Below are 12,251 nucleotides of genomic sequence, written 5' to 3'. Positions count from 1 at the left end.
ATTTAGTGTTCTATAGAAAGAAAATCATTAAGGGCCCAGTTCTGGTCCAGAGTCATGGTTGTGACCAAAAACCTTTAGATGCCTGTGCCCCACCTGTGTGCTCTCCTGATGTTGTCCACTCCTCCTGCATAAGCTATCACCATCCTCCGGCTGATCTAAGTTATGCTCTGCTGCCAATGACCTAAAGGATCTGTTATGACAACAATGAATTGTCAAGGCACAGGAAAGGCCTAGTAGTCTTACTTGGGACAGGTGGGCTTAGGGTTCACTGGGGTTCTCCTCTTGTGTCTGGCTAAAGCAGTTTTTGGATCACTTTGCCCTAGGGGTATGAAGCATAAAGCAGCCACAGCACAGCCAAAGATCAGGACTCTGTCTTCAGTTCCACCTATGCAATCCAATTAAAATCACTGTGTGTAAATGAAGTCAGAATTTGGCTTTATGTGTACATGGATATTAGAGTGATATAATATTATATATAAGACAAAGGCAAGACACTCATAAAACAAGAATAGAAATATATTAATCATATCTACCTTTACCTCAAGAGGAAAGAAAACTTACATATATAGCATATGGCTGGAATAGCAAACTTGCTGTATTTTTGGCAGGTATTCATAATTCAACATAACATGCAGTGCTGCTCACAAACCAATGGGTACTCTGTCTCGCTACCTCCACGTACGTTAACCTGTATTCTGAGAGAGAGGTTTAGTCAGTTCCCTCTTTCACATTCAGCTGTGGAGGGATAGCACTGTCAAACCTTGCCTCACACTTTTCAGACATGTAGTGTTATGCACACGCTTGAAGCAGGAAAACATTGTTCTAGTGTTGGGTTGCCCCTGAAAACCCTATAGTACAGCAGTTGACAGGCATTTTATTGACTGAATGTGAGTCACATGACTAAGGTACCACACACAGCTTGGAGTTCAGGCCTTGGTCCTGTGGGAGCTGCTGGTGTTCAGCACCACAAAACAAAATAAGGTCACTCATTCAGGTGCCTAATTGTGGATTTATGTCCCTAATTTTAGGCACCCAGGTGTCCTTTCAAGAATAATGTCTTTTTTCCCCTTCCTTTCAGTGACCTGGCTAGTGCTGAGTGAAATTTTCCCTGGTGGGATCAGAGGACGGGCCATGGCTTTAACCTCTAGCCTGAACTGGGGTATAAATCTCCTCATCTCCTTGACATTTTTGACTGTAACTGGTAAGAATTCTTTGTTTCTTCTTGAGTGTATATGCCCATTACCGGGCATTGTGATGCATTCTCAGGGTGTCTAGCACTGTATGTCATCCTGTTAGCCCTGTCTCTCATCATAAAAGGGAACTGTTGATGTTAAACTGAGTGACAAGGGAACTGTTGATGTTAAACTTTCCTGCCACTCCAGTTGGTTAGCCAGCCCCACAGATCCCTCAGGACTCTGCCAGTCCTAACTTTGCCTTGCAGGTTAACCCTTGGTGCTCTTCAGTTCCTGAACACTCCAGAAGCATCTCCCTTCAGCATCTAACCCGTTACTGGACGCTCACAGAAATTACGAAGTGCGCTGGCTCTAAAGAGGCTTGATTTCACCAGGAATTCACACTCTACTTATCACAACAGCACTGAGATGTACTTACAATGAAACAGAGAAGTTTATTAACCAAGAACAGAAATTTAGGTGATACTAAGCAGAGATAATACACAGACAATGGTTACAAATAAAACAAAAGTATTATCACACTTTCTAGTGACAAACTTAATGGGCTTCAATCCTTGTCTAAGGCAGACTTCTCAACTACAGCCATTTCTTAGTGACAACAACCCGCCGTTCATGGATCCACCATTCATGGTTACAAAGAGCACTGACCTCTTTGTCCCCTCAGTGTTGGATAATCAAAGCTTATTTTTGCTTCTCCTTATATTCCCCAAAGTTGGTCCTTTTCACTAGTCAGGATGAACCCCTGGGGATCAGACTCCAGTGTCTTCCTATGCTGATTTCTCATCCTCATGTTAATTTGCTCCTTCTGTTTACCTCCAACACAAAATGAACTGTCCAATGTTTCTGGCATCACCATGCTCAATTTATATCAGAATGAGGGAGATAACTGTTCTCCCTCTTGTCTGGAAGAAAACCTGTTTCACCCTTTGGTTACAGATTTTAAAGCTTAATATCAGTAAGTATCCATAATTCCTCCTATAGTGTTAATACACAATGTTAATGTTTCACAATGATATTAATGACCAGTGTATCACCAGCTTTCATTTGATATCTCACACAACATTCTTTACAGATAAACACTATGACAGCAATGTGTGAGGTGTAGTGAGTTTTTCAGGCCTGACAAGAGTTGCTGATGCAGTAGTGAACTGCCAATGCACCTCTGCATCACAGGCATAATGAATCTTTCCCATATGGACAACATAACAATCTCTGAAATGTTAGAAATAAAATGCAAGGGCCAAATTCAGAGGTGATTGCTGGTGGGTGTTCCAGTCCCCACAGAGAGTACACTAGATCAGTTTAGACTTCATCTGCAGTCCTGACTGCCTTCTGCTCACACGCCAGTAAGTAGGGGGTAAATATGCCTGAGGAAGCATAATGGATTCAGATTAAGAGACTAACTTGTACTACCTCTGAATCTGGCGACGGTCTCTTACTCGGGCTATCAAAGACCTCTTCACTAATAAGCTATACAAATAACAGTTAGGACTCAATCCTGTTTCCTTTGAAGTTAATGGAAGTTTTACTCTAGAGTAGTGCTGGTTGAAAATTTTCCAGTGAAATTTTTTTCCATTTAATCAAAATTTACACATTCCTGCCAACTTTCAATTTTGATGAAGTTCTGTTTAGAAAAAAAATGGAAAAAAGTGTTTTGATAAGGCTGAAACATTGTTTCAACCTTATCAGAATGAAATGTTATGTTTTTTTGTTTTGAAAAATAAAAGACTGTTTATAAATTATAATGTAACAAAATAAGAATGATTTGATCAACCTCAAACAGTTTATTTCCAGAACTTGATTTCACCAGAAGTTTAGAAATGTTTTGGTTTTAGACCATTTCAAACAAAAACAAATTTCCAAATGTCAGAATTTCCTGCAGAACAGAGTTTCAACCAGCTCTACTAGAGTTCAGCAGAAGCAGAGTCAGCTGTCAGCTGATTATCTTGGAACTCGCTGCAGGTCTGGTAGAGTTCAGTAATGTTAGATGGAGTGCTGAGATTAGGTTATCAAGAAGAGGTATGATCCAGACTTAAAACAGGGTAAGGAAAAATAGTCTGCTTTTCCCTGGTTAAAACTCAAGAGAAATTTCAGGCCAAATTCTGTTCAGTTAAATGAGTGTAAATCCACAAGAATTTGACTAGCAAAAGTGGAGTTAGTCTGGATTTACACAGGCTGACAAAATTTGGCTGTTAGTCTTCAGGCAAAAGACTGAAGGTGCATTCAGGTTCCATTGAATCAAACAGGAGTTGTACTTGCATATCTGAGCGTACAATACAGCCCAGAGTGTCAGCCTTAACTTTCAGCTCATGACACAAATTGACAGATGCTAGGAGATTGTGACTCTGATCTCTTGTATTCTCCATTGTTCCAAATGTATTTTCAAAACCTGGTTATTCACTGGAACCAACAGGAGTTAACTCCTAGATCCATTACTGGCACAGAGTGGACTGTCAGCAGTGGAAGTACTGGAAACTGCCAGCATGAAAGGATTAGTTAGAGCTGGCAACTACAACTGTGTGAAATATGTTTTTTTTGCTTCATAAAATGTTCACATCAAAAATACATGTTGGAGGAATTTCAAAGAGCCTCTGAACTTTCAGACCAGCACCAGTGGTTACCAGACCTGCTATCGGGGGATAGCAGTTAAAAGTCAAGCCAGTAGAGCATTGCTGAATTCTATTTGTGGTTTCTTAGTTCGCTTGCACAAGGCTAGAACTAGGGGTCCTGGGGATGCTGCCACATCCCCTGACTTGAAGTGGTTTCCTTCCATTATATGCAAGGTTTATAGTTGGGTTCAGTGGCTCTCAGCACCCCCACTATACACATTGTTCCGGAACCCCTGCACCAGGCACAATTAAAAATATAAGTTTTCCTTGTGGCATAACACTTACTTACAGATACGAGGGCTCAATGCTGTCAACCCTGATTTCAATGGGACTGCCTTAAAAAACCCTTTTGTAATACTAACAAAACATATTTTTTTCTTTTATAGACCTAATTGGTCTGCCATGGGTGTGTTTCATTTACTCAATAATGAGTCTAGCATCACTGGCTTTCATCATTGTGTTTATACCAGAGACAAAGGGATACTCTTTAGAGCAAATATCCATGGACCTAGCTAAACAGTAAGTATCAAGTGTATTTGCATCCCCACCACACTCCCAATTAATCTGTGGCCTTTTACTGCCAGATTAATAAACAGAAAGTTACTTTGGGTTTGCTTGCAAGATCAAATTCCTTGAGGGTTCCTTCATTCACTGAAGTCAATGGCAAACCCCTCAATGGTGAAGGACCAGGCCCCAAAAGAGGATTTACAGTCTCCCACTATCAACTTCATTGTGATGAATAAGTAAACAGTAAGAGTATCTAAACTAGAGTTCAGGTTCTCCCAGTACACTCCAGCTGCTTTGTATCAGAACAAAAGTGGAAGAGTGCACTAGTGAACCTATCCTTTAATGATGGGGAGGACCTCAAAGCTTCAGAGGTTCAGATGAGTTTTAAGCACACACAAATTCTGATCTGAAAGAACCTTCCAAATTGCTCAGGTCTGCAGATCTGTTGGGGAAATCTCACCAAAAAAGACCTACCAGGAAGTCTTGTGTATGTCCCTACTCAATGGTGTAGGGCAAACTCCAGCATAGCAATAGTGGAGTTAGATGGCTACATGGGAATGAGGATACTTGCACATTTTCCTTCTGCCTGGCCCATTCTGACCATCCTTTATTTGATGGAGTTCCATCTGCTCCCTTCCATAATGCATAAGCAGAGAAGGTCCTATGTGATTCCATATTTAACAATGAACCCCCAAATCTCATAGGGGCACAAAGTTACAGTTCTATAGTATTTATATGCTGTATCCACATTCTTTAGGTAGGAGCTTCACTGATCAGAAATTAACTGATGCCTTTTAACAGTGCGCTAATTTTTGTGTGTGTCCCCTGAAACAGGGATACACAGGACTGAGGTGTAAAACTCAGGACTTTCCTGACGTGTTCGAGATGGGTTGCAACCCTACATAGGGCACAGGACTGCAAAGGACCTCCTGGGTCAGAGGCTTCATAGGGAATCCAATCATATAAGCCTGTTCACAAATTTATCAAGCTCCATTTTAAAAACTAGTTCAGTTGTTTGTCCCATTACTCCAGTTGGAAGGCTGCTTCAGGGCCTCACTCCGCTGATGGTGAGAAGCCTTTAGCTACACCAGCTGGCTGCTTTAATGAAGATCAGCCTCAAAGGAGTCCAACATCATGGAAAAAGGGGTAGGGAACTCACAGAAAAAGATAGTTGACCACTGTAATTCTTATGGGGTCATGTTACAGATGTCATAGGGTAAAATCCTGGCCCAACGGAAGTCAATGGGAATTTTGCTATTGTCTTTATTGGTGAAATCCTGGTCCCATAGGATTCTTTTGGCTAATCAAATCAACCATTATCTGAAATTGAGTAGACTATTGCTATCCCATCTCTGCTGCTGCTTTATGCCCCTTCACTAGGTACTACTAATTTGAAGGACAGGATATAACAAGTTCCATTGGCTGGATGTTGAAATGAGAAAAATTCTTATAAGAAATAAGACATTTTTGACAGTGAGGGTAATTAGCTATTGGAGAAAGTTATCAAGGGAGATTCTTTATGCCTTGGAGTCTTTAAATCAAGACGAGCTTGGCCGTTCTCATTGGTGGCAGATGAAAGAACAAGGAGTAACAATTTCAAGTTGCAGTGGGGGATATTAGGAAACACTATTTCACTAGGAGGGTGGTGAAGCACTGGAATGGGTTACCTAGGGAGGTGGTGGAATCTCCATCCTTAGAGGTTTTGAAGGCACCGCTTGACAAAGCCCTGGCTGGGATGATTTAGTTGGGAGTGGTCCTGCTTTGAGCAGGGGGTTGGACTAGATGACCTCCTGAGCTCTCTTCCAACCCTAATCTTCTATGATTCTATGATTCTATGGATGTCTTTCTAAAGATACTCTGTAGTTCAACCAGAAGTGATTTGTCTTGAAAATGTTCACTTACATAGAGGAAAGAATAATTCCCTCCACTGTAGGAATTCATAGGTGAAATTCTGTTGCCAGACTAGATTATCATAGTGACCCCATCTGACTTTAAAAATCAATGAATTCCTTGAGAATACAATAAGGTAGTTGCTGACTACCAGTCTGAGGAATACATATTTATTGGACAAGATTTAAGGACTCAGTCTCCTTTGCTCTCACCATTCTTCTCTATCATTAAACAAACTGCAGAAAGAGAAAGAATCATTGTAAAAATCAAAGCTAGCAACATCCAAGTGTCTGTTACACATGGCATAACAAAGTATTTTCCTTTCTCCATCGAATTCCAATTTAAAAAGAAAAAAAAAAGGTAAGCCAAAACTGCCACCTAGTGGAGAAGTAGGGTAACATGCTCCCACAGTTCATGGGACCATGTCTTTCTCTTCAAAGCTCCAAAGATATCTATAAAAAGAAAAGGAGTACTTGTGGCACCTTAGAGACTAACCAATTTATTTGAGCATAAGCTTTCGTGAGCTACAGCCCACTGCATCCGATGAAGTGAGCTGTAGCTCACGAAAGCTTATGCTCAAATAAATTGGTTAGTCTCTAAGGTGCCACAAGTACTCCTTTTCTTTTTGCAAATACAGACTAACACGGCTGCTACTCTGAAACTCAGCAAATAATGTTTTATGTGATAAGCTGTAAAAACTGTTTATTGAATAAATCTACTCAACAAATCCTTGCAGCAGTTGTTGAATGTATTACTAGCAAATGATTGTGCATTATGTGACCAGCTGTAATCAAAACTTATTTCTGTGTCACTGAACTAGCCAAAGAGGTAGAAATATTTACAAGGGGAGAACAAACTTTGACCATTTGATTGAATGCTAAGTGTTTCTTCTCTTTCAGGAAGTATACAAAGAGCTCCATTTGTTGGATGGGCCAACGTAGAGAGAAACTAGTGCCAACAGAACTTCCCAAGAGAGATCATCATGAGCCATTCTACTAGACTGGAGAAGGATATTTGTCCAAGGGCAACCGAGACAGTTTCCACAATATTGACACTACTACACAACACTTAGTCTGTATTCCATTCTTTAGTAGCTTTATATTGCCACTGAAAGAAAAACATTTAAGATTTTTGTAGTTTAAAGTTTATTAAAATGGCTTAAAATAAGTAAAGCCAACATTCCTCACCTCCAAATTAACCCACCTCTGAAATAGGGGAGGTGAATGGGTATTGAAATAAAACAATTACAATATTTAACATAGGGATAGCCACACTCCTAACTTCTTCAACTTGTGGGGACCCTCAGGGAGATGGAAGGGATTGATATCTCCTCTATCCTAGCAACTGGAGACAGGAACAATCAGAGTTGACTCCCAGATCACTTTGTGTTGCAGCACAGGTCACATTAGACTGGAATATATGAAAGGAAGAATCTGTGCAGTGCAGTTAGCAGTTAGCAGCTTTATTACTGTATTCACATCTGGCCATGCTAGAAGTCTGCATGACTCTCTCAGCACTCTTGGCCCCAGCATGCACAAGGTCTTGTGTGAAACTTGGATTGGATTTCACTGTCTACTTTAGTTATTCCAGAGTCAGGAACATGAAAGTGATCTTCCCCAAACAATCACCACTCGCCCTTCATTAGGCACTATTTGGCTCATGGTCCGTTGCTTTGCTGAGCAATAAGCTTGATTAACTTTTAAAACAGCAGCAATAGCAATTAAAGCTACGTTGTTGAACTTCTAGACTTGAGATGCTATCTGGGCTGGTACCTGCTAAAGGAGTACTTGGAAAAAGCAAATCAGCGGAACACAAGTTGCCATTTTCCAGTGCCCTCTTACATGCTGAGACACATAGGATTTCAATCTGTATTCAGCGGTGACCATAATTAACTGGCTGTACTGCTTAGAAATATCAAGCTGTAGCTGTCACCAAATGCAGCCTCCAGTACTCAACAAAAGTAAATGGAGTGGACATGGTGGTTACCCTGGACAGCTCAAGTGGAGAGACTTCTACTCTCTTTGCCTAGAAGGTCATGAATGTTCTTGTAGAGTGAGCTCTTAGAAGACAAATAAGTCACCCAAACAGATGGGTATCAAGTCTTTTTTTTTAGGGAAATCCTGATGGCTCACTGCAACCATACAGTGGAACCTCTTCTCCTCATGACCAGGATTTAGTCAAGGAATCAGAAATGATCCCTTCAGTTGATATTTTAATGCAACTTTGGGCAAGAAATCTGGCACTGCTTTAACTACTCTCATCTCATTGAAAAAACAGATTTTTTTTGCACAAGAGGAACTGTAATTTTCCAACCCATCTGGCCAAAGCTATAGGCCTACTCAGGCTATAGGTTCTATGGCAATTAAGCTTTCCATTAAGGATTCAAGAAGTGCATATATTAAAGAATTGAATACGAAGTTCAAATCCCATAGAAAAGCTAGACAAGAGTCAAAGATACAATTTACTAGCAGCTATTAGGAATTTAGCTACCTCGGGATGTGAGCCTACTGATCAAGCTTCACCTTATCCTGCATGCTGTGGAGGGCTACAGCCTGATCTCTCAGAGAACTGACATCAAAACCCTACCCAATCTTTTTGTACAGGAAGTATCAGTTGTAGTCCATCCTCCTGCCAACAGTGGAGTTTTAATACCATGATATTTTCCAGAGCTTTCCTTGTTTTAAAGGACACAGGCCCTGGAGCTTCCAGCAAATCCCTTAGATCGTTGCTTCGGAGACTGGTAAGATCTCATGGCTGGCCATCTTTTCCTGACACTGCTGCCGTCAATATTCACATTACCGTGCATGTCAGTTTTGGGCTGAATTCTGATCAATCAGACAGATCAAGAATTTTGCATGAGTCATCTGCAGTTTCCCTTTTTGACTAGAGCTATAGTCACTGCTAAGAACAGAGGTATTGCTGTGCTCTCTGAGTGGGGCAGAGCTCCAGAGCAGGTGAAGCACAACAGGGTGAACCCATCCCTTCTACTGAGCTCAGCAGCAGCTTCCTCAAACTCCCCCTTTCCCTCCAATAGCACTACAGTGCAGGAAGGAGGAGTTAATAGAGGTAGGAGCCTCACCTGCAGGCTGGAGCCAGAAGGCAGCTGTTGGAGCCTAGAGGGGAGGAATTGTGGGGCAGCTGGAGTTTGGCAGTGCGACGCTAAGAAGTGGGGGGGCTAGAGAAGAGTGGAATCCAGGAGAGCAGGATGTGTGTGCACACATACATTTTCTATGCATTTCAGTTTAAATTTCCAACCTGCCATTGTTATACACACTTTGAAGATGGCAAGGGGGTGTGCAAAAGCCAGAGAGCAGGCCAAAACCCATAATTTATTCACCTTTTGAAAGTCTCAGGAAATTTTTGGTTCAGACTCATGATTTTCAAACTCTTAGGGTTGGCCATACTGTAAGTCAGCCTGAATTTTCCTTCCCTTAAGGCAGTATAGGCCGGTTAATCATTTAAAAATACTAGTGTCCTTCCCTGTATTAAATTCTCCACTTTGGACTATTGAAATAGAAGAATATTAAAGTTTATAGTGTACTGTTTATGCCATGTTTATTTTGTGTTTCTCACCACTTGGATAATAAAGAATCTATGCTGTTATGTTTTATGTTTTGTTTATGTGTTAAACACACACCAGACCGAAAAGCAGACAGATTCATTTTCTCAGACATTAGCAAAATATTGTGTTAGGGCTGCAAATGCTGCAGTGTTAAAAAAATACAGTGACAATAAACAAAGTCACAGAATATTCCTGTTGCTCCTAGACATTTGCACAAATGTACTTTTAGAAAAGAAGGTTTGGGCCACATGTAATGCAACAGTGTTCTATTCTTTATATGAGGTTGTTCTCTGGGCTTCCATGTGCAACTGCTTTTCTCATTTTTATCTTTTTGGAACTGGAGGAGAGTGACTCCCCAATCAGCAGACCCCCTTCATGGCTCAGGATTGGGTAGCAGGCTCTCATCACCTGGAACCCCCTGCCAAACACCACTCCAGCCCTACTTCTTCTCATGACTCAGCTCTCTAGCCAGGTCACTTATAGTCCCTCCCCTTCCAGGGGTAACAGGAAGTCCTACCAATAAATTATTCCGTGACCTTGTATTAGGTCTTCAGCCCCTGACTCTGGTCTCTGTCATCCTTACACTCCTTGTCTCACAGCCTCAGACCGTCTCTACCTTCCCATGTTCCCTGGCCTCTCTAGGTTCACCCTTTTTTCAAGGAAGGGGCTTCCAGGTGTCTACTCTAGAATTCCCAACAAATTCCAACTAACACCATGAACTTAAACTGCTTCTATCCCCCTTAGGCTCAATTTTTCATCCCTCTTAAATTACCCTTAGGCGCCATTCCTTAGCTGAACATGGAGTCCCAAGGCTACCTCTCTTAGACTCTAACTCCTATTTCAAGGCCCACCACAGAAGCTACCTCCCTCCTACAGCTTTCTCCCAGTTATCCTGCTACCTAACTTCTATCAGGCTTAGTTCAAAAAGAGGGAACTCTCAATCTTCTAGGTACATTCCCCCAATCTCTCTCTCTCTCTGTCAGCCTTCCTTTCCCAGCTGTCCAATAATTGCAATCAAGCCACCAATCAGGATCAGCAGGAGAATAGTTACTGCATCACAGGTGCAGCTGAGCTGACCCCCTCTCCCCCTTAAAGGGCCAGCTAGCCTTTGACAGGCACTGATCCTGCACTGAGCTCTACCCAGACAGATCTCTAAGCCCTCTTCATGGTTACACTTGTAGAGAATTATCAGTATCGTATTCCAGTCAGGCAGCTTTGGACAAATTATTTTTCCCCCCAAGTCATCCACTTCAGTCCTTCAATCATTCTTGTTACTTGATGGATAATTTGCTGCCAATTTGTCAACATTTTTCCATTACTAAGAAGTGCCCAGGAATGAATGCAGCATTCTTAAGTTGGTATAGTCTTAGCAATAGCATTTGGCAGGAGACTGTCAGCTTCCTGATTTATGCCTCTATAGCTTCACGATGCCTCTACGCAGGTAGTCGGAAGCTGTATTGGTTTATTATTAGCACCATACTACATTCTTTCTACAGGTCTCATGTAATTTACTTTCCACTATCAACCACTTGGTCCTTTGCAGTATTACCGTTTTCTAAATAGATGTCTGCCACTGAATATTGGTGTTATATCCTGCAAGTGTTCCCACAAAAAAAAAGACAATTGGCTGAGGAAATCCTATGGCAGTTACCTCCCAACCCATTCTCATGAAGGACTGGACATGTTTGTGCTCCAGCTCTCACCTCGCATTCCCCATTGACCGGGCACCTGGCTAAATAAATAAATAAATAAATAAATAACTCTGGGTGCAGGCACAAAGCCACCATTAACTTTGCTGCAGCTATCTAACCGGACATCCAACATCTCCAAAATGAGATAATGTAGACTGTGGCGTTCCTTTTTTTTGGGCAAAGCTCTATGCAGCCCCATCCCCCTGGAGCTCCAGTAGGGGGATTTACACAAGGTCACAGTGAATGATGTATGATGGCACAGAACTGGCATTTCCATCTCCATGGTCCACCTAAGTAGGGTCCCCTTTGGGATGGAAGTGGAGGGGAAGATAAGGATCTATAAATCTAATCACAGGGGCCTTTTGTATTATTTCTGTCTTAACACAACCTCCCAATTTGCAATTATCAGGAAGTTTAACTATCACACATTTTGTCCCCTCTTCCAGGTTTTTAATAAAGATATTAAATAAAATGAACACGGATCACTGCAGCAGCCCACCATATGCCTTCTCCCATCTTGGTGCATTGTTATGTTTCTTTATCCTTCATTCAAACTCCATCAGGCAGCTTTCACTTCAAGTAACTACTAATATCCAAGACAGTATTCTTCCTCAAATAAATTTTAATGAAAATCCAGAAATATTTCACTGACTGCACCCAGTTGTTTTATGATTTGATACAAAAGCAGCAAACAAAGCCACCTCTTGCAGTTGTGTACCTCAAACTCTCCTTCAGCAGTTAAGGACTGATGGATCACAACCCAGATTTTATACCATGATTTTGTTCTTTAGAAACTCAT

General features: G+C 41.4%; 1 protein-coding gene across 1 annotated transcript in view; it reads left to right on the top strand.

The window, feature by feature from the left end:
* SLC2A12 (solute carrier family 2 member 12) overlaps positions 1–9,774 on the top strand; it is a 37,266-nt gene extending 27,492 nt beyond the window's left edge. The window contains exons 3-5 of the mRNA XM_074948453.1: positions 1,079–1,201; positions 4,189–4,321; positions 7,099–9,774. Coding sequence (XP_074804554.1) covers positions 1,079–1,201; positions 4,189–4,321; positions 7,099–7,198 — 356 coding nt within the window. The 3' untranslated portion in view covers positions 7,199–9,774. The remainder of the gene's footprint in view (positions 1–1,078; positions 1,202–4,188; positions 4,322–7,098) is intronic.
* Positions 9,775–12,251: the final 2,477 nt, after the last annotated feature.

This window comes from Natator depressus, chromosome 3, assembly GCF_965152275.1.
Source record: "Natator depressus isolate rNatDep1 chromosome 3, rNatDep2.hap1, whole genome shotgun sequence".
NCBI lineage: Eukaryota > Metazoa > Chordata > Testudines > Cheloniidae > Natator > Natator depressus.
This window is presented reverse-complemented; position numbering and strand designations above follow the sequence as displayed.